Source organism: Pieris brassicae, chromosome 2, assembly GCF_905147105.1.
Source record: "Pieris brassicae chromosome 2, ilPieBrab1.1, whole genome shotgun sequence".
Classification (NCBI taxonomy): Eukaryota; Metazoa; Arthropoda; class Insecta; order Lepidoptera; family Pieridae; genus Pieris; species Pieris brassicae.
The window spans coordinates 90,883-115,649 of NC_059666.1; the positions used below are offsets into that span (position 1 = coordinate 90,883).

A 24,767-nucleotide genomic window follows, 5' to 3' on the forward strand; every position below is an offset into this window, starting at 1 on the left:
TCCACTCGTACTATTAATAAAATGTAGGTTATAGCTCGCACATAGCCAAAATCACGAATGAACAATTCGGCTTGATCCCTTGGCGTTGCGTAGTGATGCGGGATCTCTCTGCATTTACCATTATGTGTTCAGAGGAGGAGGAGGAGGAAATTAATAACCGGAGCAAAGTTTCATTATTGGACAAAAGACCTCGACGTCCATCGTACCAGAATTGAGCGTTTCTCACCACCACTATGTGGAATCGGCCACCCACTGCGGTATTTCCGAACCAATTCGAGTTAGGGTCCTTCAAGAAAAGAGCGTACCAATTCTTGAAAGGCCGGCAACGCACTTGCGAGCCTTCTGGCAATGTGAGTGTCCATGGGCGGCGGTACCACTCGGCATCGGTTGAGTCACGTATTACATTAAACTATTTACTCGTTGGCACATTTGTCAGCAACTTATGTCAAGAACCGGAAATAAAACAAATGTCGTTTTCACTGATTTAATAGACATGTAGGATTACATATACATATTTATTTCATAAAACTATATTATATGCATTAATTTATCCGCTAAATGTGTTTCTAATAGTGATCCGTGAACAAACAACAATTACATTACAATATTATGTACCGTGTTAGCTACGACTAAGTAGGGGGCGGCTTTTCAAAACGATGTCTGTCGGTCGGAATTCATTTTCTATTTAGTGTTATTTTGTAAAATGTTGTGAGACACCCACGGACAACGCCCTTTTTATATAGAGATTCTCAAGCTCATTCGACGTCATCGATGGCGAGCGGGCGAAAAGAACACGACTCAAGGAAAAGAACAGATGTTCAGTTTCACGGTCATTTGGAAGACAAGGTTAAGTTAGCCTTCAAAAACTTAACGTGCTCAACTGAGCAGATGCAGTTGGGCAAAATCAAGATTCGCATCTTCGAACTGCGGCTGTAAGGGACGACGGTTCCCTCGCCACGGGGAGCGGCCCGAGGAGTCGTTCGGACTAATGGCTTGGAGCCCCGGCGTCCGTGGGCGACGTGGGCACTCTACGCGTGCCTCCCGACGAGTGAAAACCGAATTCATCACTTTTGAAAAACCGTCCCGACACAAAGTGAGATATCCTCCGTCGACATCCGACAACACTTCGCGAGAAGCGACTTACACGATAACTATATTTTATGGCAAGACTACCTCTGGTCCTCGGCTTCGGGGACGCTCGTCATCGTTCCCGAGGTTTCGTTAAATGTTTTCGTCACGGTGGGAACGTCGAGAGCGGATGAAGCATCGCCTCGGGCGCGGTTCTCCGATCTGCCGGAAGGACGTCCTCGCCTCGAAGGACGAAACGCCACAGCGGACGGTCAAAGTTCAGCGGATCGGGTCGATGCCGATTCACTAAAGACCATACGATCAAAACACAACGTACTCGGCGCGTAACACGATTGAGTAAGCGTCATTATCATATATATATATATATATATCGAACAACAATAATAATAAACATCTGATCGTCATCAAATCAATCAACAAAATCAATAAAAACGCATACAAATATTATCTTAATTAGGTAACTTTAGATATAAACTCTCGTCATCTCGTAAAATCTCTGGTCTCTTATGAATTGCAAAACAAAAATAAACGCTTCGTGTGATTTGGCACAAAACCTCTATTACGTAAAATCAAAAAGATCCCACCCCGCGCTCTGCCTCCGAACCGGGAACGGGAATAAAGACGACTTAAAGTATAAAATTGTAAAAAGGAAGAAGGTCCCGAGCGTTAACCCGTAACGACAATTAATTAATCGATCGTGAAGTCCACGTGTATAATTAATAATAAAACTCGCTCTCGTCGAGAGGCAAAAGAAGACACGCCCGAGCCTTCACGGAAAACCGCGAATAAAATTCTTCTACTTACACAGCTATCGTAATGCTTAAAACTAAAAAAATCCTAAACAAATCGACAAAAAATGTAAAGATTCCAAAAAATCGAATCTTAAAGCAAAGAAAGCGGACGACGCGTATTCGTACATATCAATAGTAATATAATCGAACGCGCCACTCTACACTTCGACAGAGCGATCGCCGACCGACCGAGGTCGAAAAGAACGGAGACTCAATCAGATCTGAAAGCTTTCGAGATGCTCGATATCCAATTTCCAAAACGAGAAGTGAGAACGAACGGTGAAGGGTCGAGCGCCGCCCGCCCCCCACGCCCCTCCTCCTCGCCGAGGCGATTCGGACGGACTCGACCCGAAACGATTAAAACGAGCCCTAACACGAGACACACATCGAACCCATAGGCCGTTTCTTACAAAGTAGAGGCGGGTGCGGCCGAAAGTGCGATCTACGTAAAGTAGCTCCCGCGCGTCGTCGATCCCCGGCCGGGGCTCGGCGAAAGGGGCCTCCGACTCCGCTTCGAGAGTAACACAAATGATAAAAGAATCGGCCCGACCCGAGCCTCGCGCGAAGACGACGACGCCGGGATACGTTTCGACCTCGAACGCTAACACTGCGCAAAGCCACACGTTCGCTCGCTCCTTACGACTAAACCTTTGGTATCGACTTAACTATAATAAATAATACTTCCCGGGGCCGCGGACGGCTCGACGGTGTGTGATAAAACGTAATAAAAAAACGACACCGGCGCTCCGAACGCACTCGGACTACTGAAACACGTCATTATGGAAAACATCATCTCGGATGAGACACTGAGTATTGTGCGAGATGCGCCGACGCAGTTCGAACCTAGTTCGAGGGGTTTCATCGAAGGGACGCCGAAAGAGAGACTCCGAGGCGCGTTCGGGCGTCGCGTCGATTCAGCTCAATATTTACAACAATCGATGATCATCTTCGTGGAAAATATACTTTTTAACAGACTAGGAGCACAAGATTTTTTTTTAATTTTTTATTTTGACCGCGAGGCGCTCGACCGAGGCCGGCGCCGGCTTAACCTACGCTAAGACAAAACGAACGGCGACTCCGGCTCCACGAGCCGTGACTAGAAAGGGGACTACGCGACGCGCCCTCGGCCGCCCGCGCGGCGCGGCGGTTCCGTCCTCGGGTGGGTCGTCGGCCTACCCGCGGGCGGGGCGGGCGGACTCTCACTGGGGCGGACGCTCGTCGCGCTGCGGGTTGAAGTCTGCGTTCACGAACGAGAATCCCTGGAACTCCTCCTGGAAGATGTCGAACGACGATTTCAGAGGATAGTCGCGTGCGAATCGAACGATGAACGATCGAACGGGCGGCGGACGGCTCACCTGGTTTATGGCCCGCAAGACGTCGTGCGGCACCGGCGTGAGCGCCGGCTCCTCCTTGGTGAACTCGGCGTCGAAGTTGGCGGCGTCGCGGCGGCCGCGCGTCTTGGGGCGGAAGGGCGGGCGCAAGCGCCGGGCGGCCAGGGCGTCCCAGTCCACGTCCCGGAAGAAGGCGTGCGCCAGGATGCCCGACGAGCCGCCGGCCACGCCCAGCCGCCGCGCCGGGTTCTTCGTCATGAAGCCCTTGAGGAGCGACACGGCGTCCTTGGACAGCCACACGGGGTACAGCACGTCGTCGTGCAGGATGCTCTCGAACAGGTCGTCCTCGTTGTCGGCCTCGAAGGGCGGCTGCCCCGCCAGCATCTCGTACACGAGCACGCCGAGCGCCCACCAGTCCACCGACGGGCCGTACTCCAGCTCCTGCAGGATCTGGGGACCGAGCGCTCGGTGAGGACGCGAACGTGGCGAACCGCGCGCGCTCGTGGCGCTACCCGACGGCACTCACCTCGGGCGCGATGTAGTCGGGCGTCCCGCAGAACGTGGTCGTGGTGACGCCGTCTGCAATGAGAAAAGAGCCGTAGCATGAAGCGCGTCGGAGACACGGCGACGGCGAGGCGAGGGAAGCGGGAGAAGGACGCGTACCCATGATGCCCTCCTTGCACATGCCGAAGTCGGCGAGCTTGCAGTGGCCGTCGCTGTCCAGTAAAATGTTGTCGAGTTTGAGGTCTCGGTAGATAACCCCGTGCGAGTGAAGGAACTGCAGGGCCAGCGTCACCTCCGCCGCGTAGAACCTGGCCCGGGGCTCGTCGAACTTCCGAGCCCGCTGTATCTGGAACATGAGATCCCCTCCGTCCACGTACTCCATGACGAAGAACAGCCTCTCGGGCGTCTGAAAGGCGCAGTACAGCGCCGTGAGGAACGGGTGGCGGGCGGCCAAGGCCAACACGCGCCGCTCCGTCAGGGTGCACTCCACGTCGTCGTCCTGGATTATCACGTCCTTCTTCAGGACCTTCACCGCGTACACCTGTCGATCGTTCGAACGTTATTCGCTAGCTCTCGACGCTCGACGGACGCGACGAGCGTTTAGGTTTACCTCGTCGGTGCCCTTCTTCTCGGCCAGCATCACCTTCCCGAAGGAACCCTTGCCCAGCACCTTGATGAAGTGGAAGTCATCCAGCGACACTTTCCCGCCCTCGCACTCCGCCCCGCCCGACCCGCCTGCGACGCGCGAAACGGCCATTACATATAATTATATCGTTTGAAAATACACGGGACCATAAAAACCAATGAAAATATCAAAAAACCTTCTTTGAACCCGAAAATATCTTCCAGCTCGTCCCACGGGGACCGCCGCGTCCGCTGCACGGGGACACCTGCGCAGGAAAGACGGTCGCAACAAAACAAAAACAACACGTTTTAGCAATACCTATTGAAATAAATCAGTTCGAAGGTCCGACTATTTGATATAATAGCGGAATAGGTATATAGGTATCGCTATTAGAGATAAATGATAAAAAAGGCCAAAAATGAGCAACGTCCCGCCACCGAAGCGCCCGTAGTAGCCCTACGTAAAGGAAAGGTGAAAAACCTTCAAAGTTGGTGAAAATGTCTCTGAGCTCCATCCACTGCGAGCCCCACAGCGCCACGCCCTCCTCCGCAGCTAAAGGCCACACGTTCACACGGTCAAGCGTCACGAGGACGGCCGAGGGTGCAATGTCCAACAAACGTAGTACAGTTATTTTACAATGTTTGTAATATTAGGTGCACGAAAACGTAAAGAACGAATGAGTGATCGATGAACAAATCAATGAACGAACGTCTCAAGATAAGTCAAACGCACAAAACAAGTCGTACCTTTGTCGTCCTGTCTGTCGTCCTTGCCGTCTTCGGGAATGAAATCGGGTGCGCCTTCCAACATGGGCGTGTTCAGGTACTGAAAGTGACCCGGAATAAGCGACTGATAACTTGATCGCAAGGTTTTTAGTTTACAAGGAACCGCAACCGTAACTAGAATACCTTGGAGGCCCTGGGACGAGGGTTCTTGTCCGGGGTGATGCCCATCTCGCTGAGGATGGCGGCCATGGCCTTGGTGTTGATGCCGCAGTTGTTCGCCACGTTCTTCTGACAGCGCTTGTGCACGTTGATGGAGCACACTGAAACAGTGGCGTCCCTATTACTACGTACCGGTCACTCCGTCGTCGCATCCGAATACACCAAGGGAGAGGGAGGGCGTACCTTCGCATTGCAGGCCCTGCTTTATGAGCCCGTAGAGCAGAGAGCCGCAATGGTCGCAGAAAGTGAACCTCTTGTACGAGTGCACCACGAAGCGGTGAGGCACGTTGACGCTGAAACGTTGTCCGCCCGACACGCTTTGCTGCAAATCGTACTCATTTCTCGTTACAAACGGTTTGGAGTCGACCGACTTTAAATAGTGTCTTCTAAATTATTTATGAAGCTGCAATCCAAACGATTGTTGGCTCCGTAAGGGCCACTTCTATCTCTATATCGTCTATAGTCATTAAAATACTACGCATACGCACCACTATACAACTTGGCATTAAAAATCGTTAATCATTCATTTATCAAATAGTTAACGTTGACCTGTAATACCTGTAAATAATGTGCCTTGGCATGTTTAACATTGTCTACTTTCGGGAAAAAATATGAATAAATTCATTAAAAAAAAAGTATTTGTTAAGTGCCTATCTGACACTCAGTCCGCCGTTTAAAATCTAAAATTGGAAATGTTATTTGAAGTGAAACTTCTTTAGGAGCACGAATTAATTGAATCTTTTTTTACGGATAAAAGGCAATATTAGCGTCACGAAGATGTGCAGCGTTTTTGTCGAAGAAAAGGGAGAGAGTGATTGAGACCGATTGAGAGACAGTGATAAAGGGCGAATGTGGCATGAAGCAAATAGCCAGTTACATGTTACAACTTTAGATGGCAATTCTGTCCCACAACGTCTTGTGCAGTAAACGCGGATTTTTAATTTATTTCAATTATCATTAGCAAATATACGGTGTGTAAACATAGATTTTCAAATATATAGAGTGATCATATCGTCGCTGTAGAATGATAACGTCGTATGTCCAGTGAACCAAACATTACAGGAAACGAAAAAAATGTTTCATTTCGTCAATGTTCGTTAAAATATTATTGTGCTTTTGTTCACAGTTTTGCATGGTAAAAAGGATATTATTATTAATAACATAAATAAGTCCTTACTTCATTATACCAGTTAAATGATATGATGAGAGTCTTCGAATACAAAATAAAGATTTTTTTTGACATACGAGGTAATCATTCTACAGTGACGATATACTGGGTACATAATCATCTATTGGGGCTTTTACCTTAGTAATAATTAATTTACAAAGAAGTTTCAGTTCTGTCATGTGTACTTTGTACGCACGCACTTTTTTTTATAACATTTATGTTTACCTTTTCTGTCATATACATTATATAGAAAACATAGCTTGTACTGTAGCATATGCAGTATATATAATGTGTTGAACTTTAATAAATAATCAAGAATGATAATTCAGGCGTGAGTACGGCATTAGGACTCGGACATCAGGACATCTCGACTGGCGTTTTGGCGGATTCTTTAAATGATGAATATTTGATTTGATTTTTTAATACTTCACCGAATTAAAAATAACACTTTATGACTTTCTAAAGTCACTTACAAATCATCTAAAATAGTTTTAAAAGTCCCTATACATACTCTAATCAATAATCTTGTGAGGTGGTTTAAAATGTGATGAAAAATCAGATTTTAAATTCAAAATTACAAATCCGTCATATTTTACGTCGTCACTAAATCCGATTCTCTCCTAGAATATACTAGCTGCCCCCGCGAACTTCGTTTCTCCTTAATGTGGTTTTAGTTAGCCTCAATACCGTGACACGAAAAAATAATTTCTCTGTATTATCGTCACTATAATTTAAATTTGATTTACACTTCGGTCTAAGTAATACGTGGTTGGCTATGCTAACACCAAAAATTAAAAAAAGTAGAAATAATTAAATTTCACGGCATTTCGTTTACTACAAAATAAATTTAATTTATACTTTAGCCTCAATAACACGTGGTAATCAAGATATTGAATTGTTGCTTAAATGACACGTTTGTTGGTATACCATAGCAGTGCCATCTATTGATTACTTAATCAATCCAGTCGAAAAGTATCGACATCTGTTAGAATCTTTTGGAGTTAACAGATAATTGTGACTGTCCATTAATTATAGACAAATAATTTGCAATAAAATAATTAAAGATCTAAGCTATCCTATCTCTGAAGTTGGTCCAGACTGTTCACGGTGTGCCAATTTAAATTAAAATCGGTTAAGTAGTTTAGGAGTCCATCGCGGACAAACATCGTGATAGGAGATTTATATATATTAATAAGTACAACTTACGTCCTCTCGCATGCCGGGGCACTTCGTGACGATGGACGAGTGACACCGCTTGTGCACGACGCACGTGCATACTGGAACACAAACGATTCCATCGCATAAAAAGATCAAAGGAGAATAAATGCATTTACTAATTTATCGATACAAAATTATGCTATACAGACCTTGACACTGGTAGCCTTGTTTGCCGAGACCCCTAGAAATAACAAATGTTTAATTTTTGATGTTCTGAAAGAATGAGACGACACGACGAGTAGTGAGTAAAATTCACCAGATGAACTCTCGGCAGTGCGAACAGAACGTGGGCTGGCGAAGGAAGGTGGCCATAAACTTGTGCCCGTTGACCTGATGAACCCTGCGGCGCAAGGCTCCTCGACGCCGCGCGAAGCCTGCACCCTCTTTGAACTCGCGCCGAGGCCCGCTCGACGCCGCCGCGCCCGCTGCTGTCATGTTAAAATAGAGTCGGTATAAAACAAGTCATCAGAATTATTTGTTTATTTAAGATTGGCATGTGAGACTTACTATTAGGATAACTTCAAAAACAATCAGAAAATTGTAATAGATACAAACCTTGAGAATTCCATTTAAGATCTATTTTGAGATGAATTTTCCCCTGTGGCTCAAGATCCACCTTAAGAAAACAAGAAATTTTGGATGGTTAAATATGGTAACGAAAAGGCTATTGTACACATTTTGCAAGCAGCAATTGTTAACTGGAATTTCGTGCAATTTATACCAACGTTAAGCTTTGTATACAATAGGAGATGAGCGCCGTCAAATGACTGAATAAAGTTATTCTTTACAGTAATAGATGATTTAGATATTCAAAAATGACCATATGGAGCAGACGCGGCCCTGTAGGCAGCTCGAGGGTAACGGAGCAACATATGCGGTAAACTAGCAAACATCATAAACAAGATATTTTTTTAAATATGTCAGATTTGTGTACACAGCCATCTAATATTTTTAGTTAAAAAAAATTAATTAATTCTTTGCTAAAACAGTAACAATCTACAATGATTTTCTCACATGAAATTAGATTAAAGCCATTTCTGACTATAATGAATGAAAAATTATTTTTGGAATTAAGGAAAGACAATGTTTATTCGAAGATGACTCACGGGATGAAAACAGGATGCAGCCGTGATCTGTGTCACATTACTGTCATACCTCTTTCATCCACACTAATATTATAAAGAGGAAAGTTTATTTGTAATGAATAAACTCAAGCATTCCTGAACCAATTTTAAAAATGAATCTTATTATTTGACGATTATCCAAATTTCAAATGTGCAGAAATGAAAACAAAAAAAGCTCATTGGATATTTAGATAAATCCCATCTTTAATCTTTTGACATAATAAACCAATCCCTAAATCTTAGCTTAATTTAATTCATATAAAATCCCAAAAAACACATTATCATAAAGGCAATATTGTCAGACCTAAATAGATACTTTTAAGCATGTAAATAATACTGCAAGTGCAGATATAAGCATTTATTGGCAACATAGCATTAAGTTTTCTTAGGTGACATATTCATTTGAATTACCTGCTTCACAAAATATTACAAAAAACAATAAAAGAATACAATATTACATTTTGTGCATTTTAAAATAATATTAACATAATTTTACACAAACATTAAAAACAATATTTTAAATAAGACTTCAAATAATAATGTAACAATCTTGCTTATAGTATCTAATCTTGCTTATAATATCTTGCGTAGTTATGGCTTAAGATCTGATGTGCTTTTTTTCATCATAGTTGTACAGTTTCTGGGTCAAAAGGGTGATGTAAATAATCAAGAATGCCATTCTCTCTATATCAATCACATACAAATGTATAGATGAATAATAAATGTACATCATTTCCCATTAATACAATAGTATAAACAGGAATATTACAAAAAGGTATTTAGTTCTAATTGTATTAAACAGTTAATTAAGATTCTTTAAGCAATATCTATTTTTCAATAGGCAACATCTACTAGCAATTTCACTGTCAAGACTTAGCACTAAGTACAATAGTACATATGGGACCATATAATATGGAAGTCATACTAAGAACTGAGTCTCACCCCAGGCTGAACTAACCCTTAATGTTATTAATAATAAATATATTATTGCAGCAAGTTAAAAAATGTTATCTGACTTACCCAAAAGTCTGTGGCATCTTTTTCTCTGTGCATAAGATCTTCAAAGGGAATTGTGCAATTAGCAACAAAGTCATCTGGGGGTATTGCAGCATCGTGAAATACTGTGATGCATAGACTACAAATTAAATAAAAATCATTAAAGGGGAAATATAACAAACAGAAGTTTAATTATAGTATAATATACAACATAATATTCTCAACCATGGAAAAATAGCTGCTTTAATAAGTCTCACCAGATATAATACTATACATGAGTTTGGTATTGATAGATTATGAGTGATAAAAATTTAATTTATACCTTATAAATCCCTAATAAAACAAAAGTTCAAAAGACAATATGTTTATTAATAAATAGTAATACATACTTGGTGGCACTTTGAACTTCATGTGAAAATGTTTCATTCCAAACAGGGTCAAATGTTTTGGGTTTCGTAGTGGAGCGGTCTAAATGATGTTCGTCTGCATCGATAGACACATAGGGATCTATCGGCTGATCGTCTGCAAATTTATCATACATATACAAATAGCACCAACACTCAGGCAAAATTAAATATAAATGTTTAACTTGATGGAGGTATCATAACTATGACAATAGAATTGAATATAACAAAAATGAAGAACTCTGGTGTTTATAGTGCATGGTGAACTCACCAGGCTTCCCGAAGGTCATGTTGTGCCTTTTCTGAAAATCCGTCGGTCTAAGGCCAGTAGCCTCACACACCTTAACGCGCACCGTTCCACTGAACATGGTGGCGGAGACCAACGAGCCCTATCACCGAGACCGCACCGCCACACTTCACATCCACAATAGAAATCCAAAACGAATCATTGAAGGTTTTTCATAATTTCTGCAGGAAAAGAAACTTGACTGTGTAAGTATAAAGATCCGCCATGGATGGATAGCATAGATTACAGATTGATTTTTTTTAGCTTCTAGATTATATAAATTCACAATAGATTAAAAAGTTGGTAATAGTCTTGTAATAATTGTAATGTAATTTTTATGCACTGTGCACATGTTACTTTTGGTTGTAATCGTTAGAGCAACGAAATGACTCTTCTTAAAAACAATTGCAATTGGAAAATATACAAACTGCAGTGATGATATGTTTACACTTGGGAGTAGGAAAAGGGAAAAGTTCACCAACGTACTCTACATTGGTGAACTTTTCTGTGACTCTAGACCAGACAATATAAACCTCAAGTGTAAAGGATGTTGGCTATTACGAAGAGTGAAATCTAGTATGCAGTAACAAAAGCAAAAACTCGGATAGCTTTAGGGGCTGATGATATACCAATAGAGATGATAAAATTAATTGAAATGTTACTTAGATTATCACAATGCTTTTTAATGGTATATACGATTTGGAAACAATTGCTATCGGACTCTATTACCTTAAATCAAAATTTGAATCGACACTATCCTACCCCAATTTGAATAAGACTGATCTCTTTGGCTATCAAGTGGTGATACAAAGAAGCTTGGACATGATCAGGGATATATTAGCCTGCTTTGTCGATTATGAGAAGGCATATGATAATATACAACATGGTAAATGGATGGAAATAGTCCAGAGAATTGGCATAGATTATAAGAATTCAGTAAAAACCTATATTAGACGCAAAGTGCCAAGTGTGTAATATAAGAGTCGAGATTCGATGAGGTGTGCGTGAAGGTTGCATTTTATCATATTTGCTATTTAACTTATATGCCGATGCCATACTTTCAGAAGCCCACATGGAATAGAAATTTATAGCAAACTGCTAAATAACTTAAGATACGCTGATATCGCAGATCTTAATCGCAGAGAGCTTCGATAGCCTGCAAAATTTTAGCCAAACACCGGAGCTTTTCACGTAACTTATACACCTTTTCAATCAAACCATGGAATCAGCCTCGAAAATACGATGTCTAGGCACAGTGATTGATGAAAAGGGCGACACAGCATCGAGATCCGTTGTAGAACTGAAAAAGCACGGAAAGCCTATCGAAACAATAACAGTACCCACTTTTGGGCTTATACACGAATGCTTAAAATATCTTGGATAGATGGCGTACGAAATACAACCGTGCTGAACAGAATGCAGAAGAACAATGAATGCTTATGACGCTTAGGAAAAGGAAACTTGAATAATTCGTAGGAAACGTAACACCAAAAAGACGTTCAACTTCTCATACTATACAAAACGGGTGGAAGGAGGCAATCTGGCCGCAGACGGAAGTCTTGGTTGATGAATCTTAGAAAACGGTTTGGTAATAGCACCAAGTAATTTTTCAGAAGCGCGGCTTCTAAAATTTAAGTAGCCATGATTGCCGCCAATCGTCGAATTGAGATGGGACTATTAAGAGAAATTACTTAAAGTTAAATTCTGCCTCACATATTAAGACACCGACGACCACTCATTAGTTTTATTTGTTTGTTACTTTAGTCAATTCATTAAATAACTTATCAATTATATATCATGTATTTTGTATATTTTATTTCCCCGATTGAAGGCTGGTGACTTCTATAGTCTTATTATAGGCACCAGCCTCTCACAAAGATGGTCAATACCTACAGCATGTAATCCTATAAAATGAAATTTTTTGAAGAGGCAAATAAACTTTATTATTATTTAATTTAAGTTTACATATTATAATACTCGTTAGAAAGACAAAACTTACCCAAAGTTCCTATTTAACTAGTAATTCCTTCTAAAGTGTATGTTTTTAAAACCAAATCTCTAGGCAAGCTGTTATTTTCGTATGACAATTTCAAATCTAATGTTATACTACAACTACTCACAAGGTTTATTTTGTTTTGAGTGGGTCTAGTGAGTAGGGCTTGAAAGTTAAATGCGCTGACTCTCGCTTATAAATCTTTGGTTTAAAAACATAGTGGGTCAAACCGAAAAACCAAAGAAACCCGTCCAAGTTTCTTAACTTGTTCTTCTCAGAGCATTCGTAAACATAGTTAGTTAGTTAGTAGGTGTCGTTTAACCCTTAAATTTCAACTCATCAAAAAGAACTCCAGAACTTTTTAGGCAGAAGAAATTCGAAAAGAGATTAAATTGTAGTTTTTTATAACATAGAAACTGGAATAAACAATAGATTGTGCAATTGGGATAGGGATTATAGTGAAACACATAGGCGGTATAGTAGAAATGGATTTAAGCGAAAATAAATTTTATTGTACATATACCTACATATATAATCACAAACGTCGAAACAATTTTGTTCCGTGTACTTTTTGGTCCTGTCATCTGTGGTTAATGTGGTTTTGACAAATGATTGAACGAAGATTCCACAATTTTGAGGAGATAAAAAAGTTTAAAATATTTTTAAAGCCTTGATCTTTTATAATTGTGAATGGTTATGCCTGATTGTTTGTTTGAATTGAAATTTTTGAGTTAAAACATTAGAAAATGGGTTTTTTAACTATACTAAAAAAACTGAGGCAGAAAGAAAAAGAAATGAGAATACTGATGCTGTATCCTTTTTAAATATACATTTTCTAGTTTCGTTTGTTTTTCAGATTTTATCGAGATTCTTTTACCGTTTAGCTTACCTTTTTAATTGAAACTAAATTTATTTTTCCAAAATTTTCTAATACTAAATATACTTCAGAGGCTTAGACAATGCAGGCAAAACAACCATACTTAAACGATTTAATGGTGAACCCATTGATACAATATCACCTACTTTAGGCTTTAATATCAAGACTTTAGAACATAAGGGATATAAATTGAATATTTGGGATGTCGGTGGACAGAAATCTTTAAGGTTGGTGGAAGTAAAGTACTGATAACATGAAAGCAAACAACAGCCTACAACATAGTCGGGTTTTTTATCTTGTCAAAGCATTTTTGACGTTCACATATATTTGACCTTATTCTTATATATTCTTTTTATACAGATCATACTGGAAAAATTATTTTGAGAGCACAGATGGTGTAGCATGGGTAGTTGACAGTGCAGATCCCCGACGACTTGCAGACTGTGTCAGAGAGTTACATTCACTTCTTAGGGAGGAAAGGCTTTCAGGAGCTACACTTCTTGTACTTGCCAATAAATCAGACCTGCCTGGAGCACTTTCCTTGCAAGAAATTAGGGAGGCAAGTGTTAACCTAAATAATTACCAATTATCACACAAAGCAATATTCTAGACTATTTTCATTTACCTTATTGTTAGGTTTTCTTAAGAAGATAAACACTTGAACCATATGCCAAATTGAAACACCCTAAAAGTCATTATTTTATAAAATAATTCACAAAGTTTTAATGGTACTAGCACTCGAGAATGTGTTACCAACTTGTTATAATTAGTAAACACATTGAAATGGAACAAATGAAAACCCTGAGCATAGCACTGACTAGAATGCCCCCTAATATAACTTAGTGCTTACATGATAATCACAAACATATACAAATAATATTATATCAGAGAAATAATTATTTAATAAAATTCCTGTTTAAGAGCACACAATTTGAACTAATATTATATATATATATAATTAAAATATTTCCAGGTACTAGATTTGGACAGCATTAAAACTCACCATTGGCGCATAGTGAGGTGTTCTGCTGTGACTGGGGAAAACCTTCTTGAGGGCATGGATTGGATGCTGGATGATATTGCTTCTAGGATATTTACACTTGATTAGTGGCTTGAAATTTTATGATATAAGTATGCTTCTAGCCATGCTATAGTTTATGAATAAATTTTTGTTTAACAAATATTCTAAGCTTGAATATTGTTATTATAAAAAAAATAACTTATCACAATAGTCTGCAGTATACAATAAAACTAACTGACTAATATTATATTTTTATTGATCAAATTTGACTTAAAACAATATTTGAAGATAAATCTTATAATAATATTACTTTAATTTAGGACACATGTTTAGGCCAAGTAGTGGATCTTGAATGTGTCATACAACTATTTGGGTTTATCCTAAAATTATTAATTTAAGCTAGGACATAAAGATAAATACACTTAAAAAAGCAAGTTTATAAAATTATAGAAAATACAGTTTCTTTAAAATTGTATCATAATAATAGTTACATAAAATGTACATCAAATTGCAAACCTACACCGTCAGATTTCTTTTTTTTCTCAGATATATTGGTGTAACAATGCTATTAATGATATCATACTTTTAATTTAAATAAATTTCTAAATGTTACAATTGAAATAGATCATAGATGTCAAATGTATAATATGTTGAACCAGATCCACCATTCAGCCTTTTGACTACATCTAGGAATGGTCTAAATTATATTCATTGGATTTATCATTATATGTTTCAGTTGCATTGGTATTGATGTCTTCATGAGTATTATCTACTGTTGTAACTTCTAATTCAACATCTTTAACATTGTCTTGGTGTTCTATTATAGCTTCATTCAGTTCTGTACCTCCATCTATTTTATTTTTTATTGTTTCTAGAATTAATAAATAATTTTTATTATTTTAGTAGTTATAATAAATCATGTGAATAAGATGTTAGTTTATGATGGATGTTAGTTTAGTTATTTATATAAATATATTTGAAAGAAAATAAAAGTAAAGAGAGTATGGTGCATTTATAATAATAATCAATGGCGCTACAACCTGTTTAGGTCTGGGCCTCAGATTTTTATATCTGTTTCATGATCATTTGTAAATGGAGTAGACAAGTAGGTGATCAGCCTTCTGTGCCTGACGCACGCCGTCGACCTTTTTGGGTCTAAGGCAAGTTGGTTTCCTCACAATGTTTTCCTTCACTGTTCGAGCAAATGTTAGATGCGCACATAGAAAGAAAATCCATTGGTGGATAGCCGCTGATCGAACCTACGGCCTCAGGGATGAGCGTCGCACACTGAAGCCTAGCTCTGCTCTAGGTGCATTTATAGCAAGAGCAAAAAATTCTAATGTATCAAGGTAAGCATAGTTCATATGTTTAATTCTGTGTACCTGTTTTCTGGTCCAATTCTTTTTCCTCTGGATGTTCCTCTCCATCACTGTCTTCTTTCTCATCAGCATCCATAGCAAACTTATCTCTCTTCTTATTACCATTTTCAGCCTGCAAAAATAAGAAATGGGGTAAAGATAATATAAATGTGGCTACAAGCAATGTTTCTGATTCTGAATGTACCTCATCAGGATTGATGATAGATGCATGATTGTTGGCCTCAGGATTGTTTTCTTTGGCTCTTGGTGCCTTCTGTCGTAAGCACCTCTGCTCTATTCTCTGCAACTCTTCTTCCAGCTCTTGACGCTTTTTGGACATGCATTCTAAGAATATTTATAATTATATTTAAATTTAATACAAAGTACTTATACCATGTTAATCTTTAATTATTATTATTGAGTTTTCTTGTCTTCAGTTCTACTATACATTTCAATTTAGCAAACCATTATATTCTTATAAGTCTTTTTAGTACTGTTAGGCATGACATAATATATTGATCAGACAATTACTTTTTTAAAATGGAATTATTACTTAAATTGATTGATATTTTGCTGTAAACAACAAAACAAAGGTACATATAAAATTTATATTGTGAATACATTTAAGTATATAATCTTATAAGTAATAATCTAAATTGTATTTCATTAATAATGGTACATAAAACTCACTTTCATGATAACGCTGGCTTGATTTTAACTTTTCTTGAGCCTTCTCTGACATTTTATTTAGATTAGGCAGCCAGTAGATATGAGGTTTAGCTTTAGTCAGTATAAAGTTTCCAAGATTACGTTGTGATTGTTCCCATGTTTCAAACTCTTGAACACGTGCCACTTTAGCCTCTAAAGCTTTAATGGTAGCTTTCTTGAGTTCACGCTCAGCAAACAATACCCTACGCTCCTTCAACTCCCTTTCCTTTTCTAATCGAGCTTGTTCCTCAATTTTTCTTTCAACTTGAGCTTTTTTGTCCTCCTAATAAAACAAAAGAAAGATGTTTTGTCATATGATGTTAAAAAAGCAAATGTTGGGGAAGTTTGAAACAAAATTTAATTTATCTAACATACTTTAGTCTGCAAGACTATTTCTTCTTGTTTAAACTTCTGAAGGGTTCCAAGTAAGGAACCAAATATCCTTCTATTCCTAGTCCTAGCTTGCTCATCATCACCTTGAGCTCTGAGCACAGCCGCTCTTGTTGGGAGTTCGCGGCATACGGCTGAAGAAACTCTAGACCGTTTAGGACCAGACGCTTCATCTTCTCCATCACTATCTGCAGTTTTTGCTGATATCCTATAAATATACGGTAGTTTATATGATGCCGCATATTCTATTAAGGGTTACTTATTACTACATACCTGCTAAAAACAGTTTTTGTTTCATGTTTACGTTTAAAGACATCATCATTTTTGGTCACATCTGTATTATGATAATTCCGATTTGGCTGTCTTTGTCCTCTAGAGTTGTCACCGGAAGCATTATATCTACAAAGAGAAATATAATAATCAAACCACGTAATTAGTGTTTTAAAAAAGAAAATTTAACAAAAACTAACCTATTATTGGAAAATCGACCCGTAGTTTGCACAATTTTTTTTATATTTTCATCAATTTTATACAAACTACTTCTTTCATTTTCTAATTGTGTACGTAAAGAGTTAAATGATAAAGCCACTTCTGTTCCCATGTTTTTAAATGTAATATTTTAGTTTCATTCGCTTAAAACAAAATTGAAGAAAAATTTATTTGATTGGTGTTGGTGGTTGTTAATGTTGACAACTTTACTTTGTTGATACCAATAGTGTTGCCATTTGTCTTTAATGTTTAGAGGTGAGCATTGCCTGTTTTTTAGTATACTGCGTCACATGACTGTTTGATGTAAGTATTATCTAGGTGTCCAGTGTCAATTATTACTTTTTACGCGTATATTTATTCTTAATCTAATATAAGGTTGTCACCTGTGCTTGTCATCACTGCAAATTTTCGCCTGACCTCGAAGCCTACTATGATCTTTCTTAAATAAATCCAGTTGAGATGCTATAGACCTTCGGTTTCTTAATTCATTAGCATTTTTCGTACCATAAACTGGAATCGCACAAAATAACTATAATTATATGAGATTAAAAGTTCTAAAATGGTCACTTCTATCATTTGCAGAATGCGTTTAGGATGTACACTTCAACATTTAGCAAGGCTACGTGTTGTTGATAGCAATACTTGTGAGTGTGGAGAAGATATTGGTGACCTCGACCATATTTTCTTTTCTTGTTCCCAATATGACCGCACCTCCTTTCTGTATTCCTTACAATTACTACATGTTTCCGAAAACATCTCCTTTTGCTTTATCCATTATTGTATTATAATGTAGTATCTTCTTTCATAATCAATAATAATATTAAGATGTAATATGATTATGTACATATTTTGTTTTTAATTAGCTTATCGTTTTTTTTTCTTTTGATGTCTTTGTTTATTTTTTCCTTCCCAACCTTTTACTTAAAACTGGCTTAAAATCAAAATTATTGCCGTAATATTAAAAAAAAATTAACCTTGAAACTATCTTTCACAGATTTTAAACGTAAAGTTTTGTGCAGTTGAGACATACATTTTAAAACGTTTCCGTCAAATTTTGATAGCAATCAATCAATCTTGGAATATTTCAGTTTTACAATTATAGTTTTTCAAATTGTTTAACTTATAATTATGTCGAGATAATGAGTCATCCGCAATATAGTCCTGATCTGGCGCCCTGCGACTTTCATTTATTCCCTTTACGAGCCCTAAGGATGCGGTGAAAGCGTACGAAAATGCCATAGAAGAGACCCCTAAGAAAGACTGGATCCACTGCTTTTCTCAGTGGTTCCATTGAATGCAACGATATTTGTAGAGAGAAACAGAGATTTCTTCGAAAAACATTAAGTATTGGAAACTTTCTACATTAAGCCGTTTTTCATTTTCTAAACATTTTCAGTGTTACCTAGGTGTACTAATTCCTAAAGATGATTTCTGGGATTTCATTATGCTATCTTTTATTACACGGAATTGTAGATGAAAAAGTCGCAAGGGACTTTGGTAATATACGTAGTTGGTCCCAAAGTTCTGTCTTCGAATATGATTTTATAAAATAAAATTTTTACATTTCAGTGTTTCGTTAGTGTGTCTTTTAAAATAAAATAATATAAAAATAAAATCAGTAATGCTTTGGTTGGGAGTGTCGTGTTACGGACCAACTGAGGCAAATTTTTTAGAAAAGGGGGAAAATTTTTCAAAACCAGTGCAAAAGTGTGCCTAGAGACGGTTTTGGATCGGCTTATCAAAGTCCTGCCCAGCACGCTATTCACTTCGTGTTAGCGCTAGCACGCACTTCGTGTTCCAGCAGGACTCTGCGCCTGCACACAAAGCCAAGCCTGTTTTGAGCGTCAAAACATCGACTTAATTAGACATGAGGATTGGCCTTGCTCCAGTCCGGACCTTAATCTTTTGAGCTATACAATTTGGCACGTCTTAGAGAGGAAGGTCTGTGACAACCCCCTAAAAATTTGAAGAGTCTGAAGTCATCTTTAAAAAAACCAGTCACTGAAATCGATATAAATATGGTGAGTGCTGCGGTAGACGACTAGCCGTGATGCTTAAGGGCCTGTATTAAAAATAACGGAGGTCATTTCGAATAACTTTATCTGATCAGTACTTTTGTTTTTATCATTTATCTTTTATGACAGAACTTTGGGACCGACTACGTACGAGAAATCAAATTAAAAAATTTATATTTTTGTTAAAAATGTTTTATTGTTTTTGTTATACTATCTTTACACATAATTCATTCATTGAATATTATAATACATAGATTTTGCAATTGTGAGTAGGGTCACTGAAATCTTAAACGAATCATTAATCAGTAGACGGGGATTGTCGTCTATATTCTTATCTCAGTTGATTTCTTAATAATCACTATTATAGAATCGCTTCTTTTGCTATGGTTTGGTCACTAATGGGTCAAATTAAGATTTGGTCGCGAGGTCGTGGTACAAATTTTCATACAAATTGAATGAACGAAATCTGATTACCTCTGAAGTGGCCTGGACCTATATTCAATGGTATATACGGCGTGGTATGCGAAGCAGGTCAGTTGTCAGTTTTAGCATGTCAATAGAGTAGCAATAAGAGCTTATGGTAGGCCCCCTGGCAATTAACCTAGTATTGTGAACGTTAAAACTTAATGACGAAAAAAGTAGAAGACTGGAAAGACCTACAGAAAATTTATGTAGATTTTTTTATATCGAAGACTTGTTTACCCATTGCCCATGCCACGGAAAGTCCTTAATACAATGGTTACGTAGTTAGATGATTATTTACATGTCTTCTTTTTCAGTTCTGTCCAAATATCCATTTATAGATTTTTTCTGAAAATAGGACCAAGGATACACATTATATAATGCCCTAGGTTATGGCGTTGCGTAAATGTATCGTGTTATGTTCTCATGTATATTACCTACTAACCTATTAGTAAAAATAAAAATCTAAATAAAATAAAATATGTTTTTGGATTGTAGTACACATAAGTATTTTTTCTTTAATTTTGAAAAAAAAATCATAAGGTAGCAAGCATATTATGATCTTAAAATCCTGTGACGTGATTGAACGAACAATAAACAATGCCCGGTAGATCAAGCGTAATTCCTTATTTAGGTCGGGCCGGAGGTAAAAAAGCAATTAGCTGAAATGTCTCCGTCTAAATTCGTTCGCTGGCGACCAACCGTTCAGCCGTGCTATGAAAAATGGCTGACGTGTTACACACCGAACAAATAAGTACCATTATGTACAGAAGGGTTCATAAATCGCGTGACGAAAATGTATTTAATATTATAACCGTGCTCAATTCACTTAACCAGATTAAACGTGTTTTCATTTCATAATTTAAACATTTGAATCTCGAAAAAACTAATATTTAGTAACAGATATGTTGTTCCTATTTAGGTACACTCTTTAAGTTAGGTCGATCACTCAAAATAGGTAATAAATAAAATTAAATAATTTTTTTTTACTAAAGACCTAAAATTATACACATTTGTTAAGACCTCAGGTGACTTTAGCGTTTCTCAGTATAAAAAAAAATTGGATTTGTTGATGACTGTATATAGGCAGTGCTCACTGTTTGTACACATATAATTGGTGAGTGCATTTTCGTTCCTCCTCTCGCATCCCTCCGTTACGCTATTCATGTTATTGATGTTCTGACTTCAAAAGAATGAATCGCTTCTGATGCAAACGAACTGAGCTTTATATTAACTCATTAAACGTGTAAATATATTCAAATTATACCTACATGTAGGTAAGTATTACAAAAAATTCTAATCAAATAATATTTTGATATCATTGCAATGAACTTTTTGTATAGACGTTAAATAAATTTGCCTGTTTCGCCTTCAAACCATAAACGATTCTTAAAAAGTTAGATCCAATTAATATTTTAGAGCTTATAAATTCAATATTTGAATTAAAAGTAGTTCATATAGTAAAAATAACTGTAATATGTAACTGTATACAGTAAACTTTCAAGGTAATTTTTATATAACGGATATTGAAGAGTTTTATTTAGGGTTAATTTTGATTGTAGGAAGTGTGAATATAAAAAAAATCGACGGAGATAAGAATAAAGACGTCAATCCCCTTCTAGCGACTTCGAAGATGTCGAGTTTATAATTTGCTATAAATCAACGACTTTGATTCGTTGAAGACTTCAGTGTACCTACATCCAATTCCACAAACAATGTTTAATAATATGCAATTCATTAATTAGGTGTTTAGATAGTACCTATAACAAACAAAATTGAACCCTTTTTCCAACAATATCACTTTTTAATTTAAAACCAGCTTCAGCCGGCGTTGATTTCGTGTATTTTACCCAAGTCCACTGCGACTTTTTCAACGACCATTCCGTGTATTAAAATGTAGCATAATATTATATATAATATACGTTATCGTTCTTTAGATCGGTCTTGCGATTCGAATACGTTTCAGTTTATAGGTTATGGTCCGAAAGATATGCTAACCCAAACTCATCATGTCATGTCAACTGGATTGTTTTAAGAGCTCAAATGAGCCTTCTGCCCCATGTAACATTAAAAAAAAACTACATTTCTGGGCATATCTCTAGTTCCAAACCATTTGAAGGCTTTATAAATACTACAGGGATGAATACTGTACCCTCTTAGAAAGTTATTCAAAATAATAAAAAAAAGCGTTATTACAAATCTCGTATTATGACAACAATAAAATTAATTCGTTGCACGTCCCATTAAAATTCAACGATATATCAAGAAGTCGAGTTACGATCCGAACTGCTACGCCGTTGCCATTTCATCTGTTTGCCGCCAAAAACAACCACCATTTTGTTCGTCTGTTTGCTGAGCTGTCAGATTGAGAAGTAGGTAGCGGAACAGCATGGGATTACAAATAAATAAACAAGTGTTAAATAGTTGACTGCCTCATTAATTACAACTCTGCCGCGAATAGCTCTTAATTTCTTTATGAAAAAGTTTTTATATAATTCAGCATTTGAAATTGAGCAGAAACAATGTTTTAGAAATAAAAACTTAGAGGTAATATTCACATAGCCAAGGTGAATAGATTATAGTTGCATGGTAGTTTCTAAAGCAACAAGGCACTAATATTAATTTGTATTGTTAATCCTGTAAATTGCTCATTCAGTATATTATAAAATATTACTATACGTGTAGCTCAAAAGTCGTAGTGGACCGCTACGAGACGTAATTAGCTCCGTTACGGTTCGAATCATTCCAAAATGCTTTGATTATTTATTTTGTTAGGTACCTCCAGAGACTGGTGTATTATTAAATAACTTTAAACGTCTTTATTGTGACTATATTATGAAAAAACTATCTACTAACTATTGTATCTTCGACTTAACTTTTTGTTCTCAGACAATAACAGCCAGAAAGTTGTCGATTAAGGCATCATTGCGTTTGCGTTCAGGTACGCAACATGTAGCGCAACAAGGTGTAGCGAGACTAGCGACACGCCGCGACGCGCTTCATCCGGCCGAGGCGACGGGCATCCAATCACGCAACTTTACGTTCATTGCACCTCGTTGAAGATTTAATGGCCGTTTTAATTGATATGATTTGTACGTGCTAGCAAATAATTACAATTTAATAAATTGTATTATAATTTATAACTGTTTGATTTATGTGTTCCCATTAGGATTATTTCAGTGAGGTTATTACTTTAATGTTATACATATGTGTTATACAAAATATTCAGCCAATAAAAGCTTAAAATTTGTATTGTTGTGAATACATGAAGTGCAGCGCAAATAATTTAAATTAAGGCATTACAAAAACCGATTGAGTAAGCCGCAACTTACGGTAATCACAACTAAGTAAGATTTAAAATGAGTGACTTCTCTGTCGCGAACAGTCTTGAACACGAAAACCTTATAATCTAGTTACATGTGAACGTTAATTAGATAATGGACAGCTGAGCTGCTATTTTTGTTTGAGTGGCAGTTGGAAAGAGATGAAAGCGAGTTTCCTTGAAGCGATGCGCGAGCTGCGTCGGGCGCGCGTCGTCGCGCCACGTCGCGCTTCACTGGCGCGCGCAGTGTCACGCCAGCTTTATATTTAACATCAATAACCACGCTCTACGTTCCGATGCTGAAATTAAACAATTTATTATAATGCTCATTTTATCATTCCAGCTATTAGACTAAATAAACATGGCAACATTTTATGTAATTGAAAGTGTAGCAAAGCATTATCTTTTATATGTAATTTAACTTTAAAATCTTCTTGATTAACTTTGGTATTATTACTTGTTTGTATTGCGTCTTCATTAATATATAAAAACATCGTGTTTATATATAGCAGGAGAGAATCAACCCGACTCATGGACGTCAACACAAACAAGCACATCTAAGTGAGCATTACGGTGAACTGTGAAGTTGGTCAGATAAATAATGTAGACGTGGACGTTGCTTAAATACCTATTTGCTAACATTTTTTCAACTAACAATATAGTGATGATAGGTGGACCACAAAACTGGCGCTGACGTTGCTAAGAATTTTGATTATTGTTCAAATCTTTATTTTTTGTGACTTTTTGTAACGGGTGGAAGACACTTTAACAAAATTCCGGCTCACATTTTTAAACGCCGCTCGGAAAGGCTGAGTATTTTAATAGGTTACATATACAGATCGTGTTTCGTGACAGACAGACATACAATGATACGGCGCCGTGAGTTAATCAGGAGCATATGTGACATACACTATTTATTTGTGTAATATCGTGCTATACGCGACATGACCCAATAGAGAGGGGAACTACGGATTCGATAATAAATGTTCGTGAACAACAACATTAGTGGTTGGTTAAATCCTCAGACTCAAACTCTCGACTCTGAACACTACTAAGAAGGAACAAACAAATAAATTTATCATTAAAAATAACATATCACCACAATCTTTCTACTGGATGAAATCTGGACATTATTGTATATGTTTTGTTATATTTGTTTTTAATTTATTGTACTTATATTAATTACTTTAGAATTCATGTGGAGCATGATGCAATGGTTGCAGCTCCTTACAAACATTATGAAACACAAAGAACTTGGCGATTAAAAAGAGTGGCGGAGAGTTTATTGCCAGTTCTTCTCTTCCGATCTACGCCCTTGATTTGAGAACTGGCAGTAAATGTAAATTTAGACGCATTTCACATAAATTTCTGTTTTTGACGTTCATAAGTACCTTTACATTGTGTTAACTGTATAAATAAATGATTTTGAATTGAATTAAATTATTCGTTGGACGCACATTGGGTACTAGAGGTATAAATAACAAATAATTAATAAATAGAAATAATCGATATCAATGTCATTAACACGACACTATCAGTTGTGGGAAGCGGCGTCTTTTGATATCGACACCAGCCGCTGTCACTCTGACAGGGACTACTCCGAGCTAGTGTAGCTTACATTATACTCATGAGGTACAAACACTCCCTTTAAT

The 24,767-nt window shown here is 37.6% G+C and overlaps 3 protein-coding genes across 6 annotated transcripts; 1 reads left to right on the forward strand and 2 right to left on the reverse strand.

The window, feature by feature from the left end:
- Positions 1–470: 470 nt before the first annotated feature.
- On the reverse strand, positions 471–10,732 carry LOC123717672 (protein kinase C). 4 transcript variants are annotated; one of them, XM_045673810.1, is made up of 17 exons: positions 10,466–10,732; positions 10,180–10,312; positions 9,815–9,929; positions 8,226–8,286; positions 7,927–8,095; positions 7,820–7,851; positions 7,659–7,729; positions 5,468–5,606; positions 5,249–5,385; positions 5,087–5,165; positions 4,821–4,892; positions 4,537–4,605; positions 4,326–4,450; positions 3,875–4,256; positions 3,738–3,790; positions 3,236–3,661; positions 471–3,151 (listed from the first exon to the last, which is right to left on the reverse strand). In XM_045673810.1, exons 1-17 carry the CDS (start codon positions 10,560–10,562, stop codon positions 3,080–3,082), a joined length of 2,232 nt encoding a protein of 743 aa, XP_045529766.1. In that variant the 5' UTR covers positions 10,563–10,732; the 3' UTR covers positions 471–3,079. The 4 variants fall into 4 exon arrangements, with proteins under 4 accessions (XP_045529766.1, XP_045529757.1, XP_045529775.1 ...); XM_045673801.1 differs by having other exon boundaries at positions 7,927–8,098; XM_045673819.1 differs by lacking the exon at positions 4,821–4,892 and having other exon boundaries at positions 7,927–8,098.
- Positions 10,733–13,069: 2,337 nt separating this feature from the next.
- LOC123720392 (ADP-ribosylation factor-like protein 2) lies at positions 13,070–14,615 on the forward strand. The gene is made up of 4 exons (XM_045676982.1): positions 13,070–13,284; positions 13,422–13,577; positions 13,711–13,909; positions 14,324–14,615. The coding sequence occupies exons 1-4, from the start codon at positions 13,220–13,222 to the stop codon at positions 14,456–14,458; spliced, it is 555 nt and encodes a 184-aa protein (XP_045532938.1). The 5' UTR covers positions 13,070–13,219; the 3' UTR covers positions 14,459–14,615.
- Positions 14,616–14,644: 29 nt separating this feature from the next.
- On the reverse strand, positions 14,645–17,534 carry LOC123720391 (pinin). Its single transcript, XM_045676981.1, has 7 exons — positions 17,298–17,534; positions 17,101–17,226; positions 16,813–17,035; positions 16,420–16,720; positions 15,935–16,074; positions 15,754–15,862; positions 14,645–15,242 (listed from the first exon to the last, which is right to left on the reverse strand). Exons 1-7 carry the CDS (start codon positions 17,426–17,428, stop codon positions 15,058–15,060), a joined length of 1,215 nt encoding a protein of 404 aa, XP_045532937.1. The 5' UTR covers positions 17,429–17,534; the 3' UTR covers positions 14,645–15,057.
- Between the last annotated feature and the right edge of the window lie 7,233 nt (positions 17,535–24,767).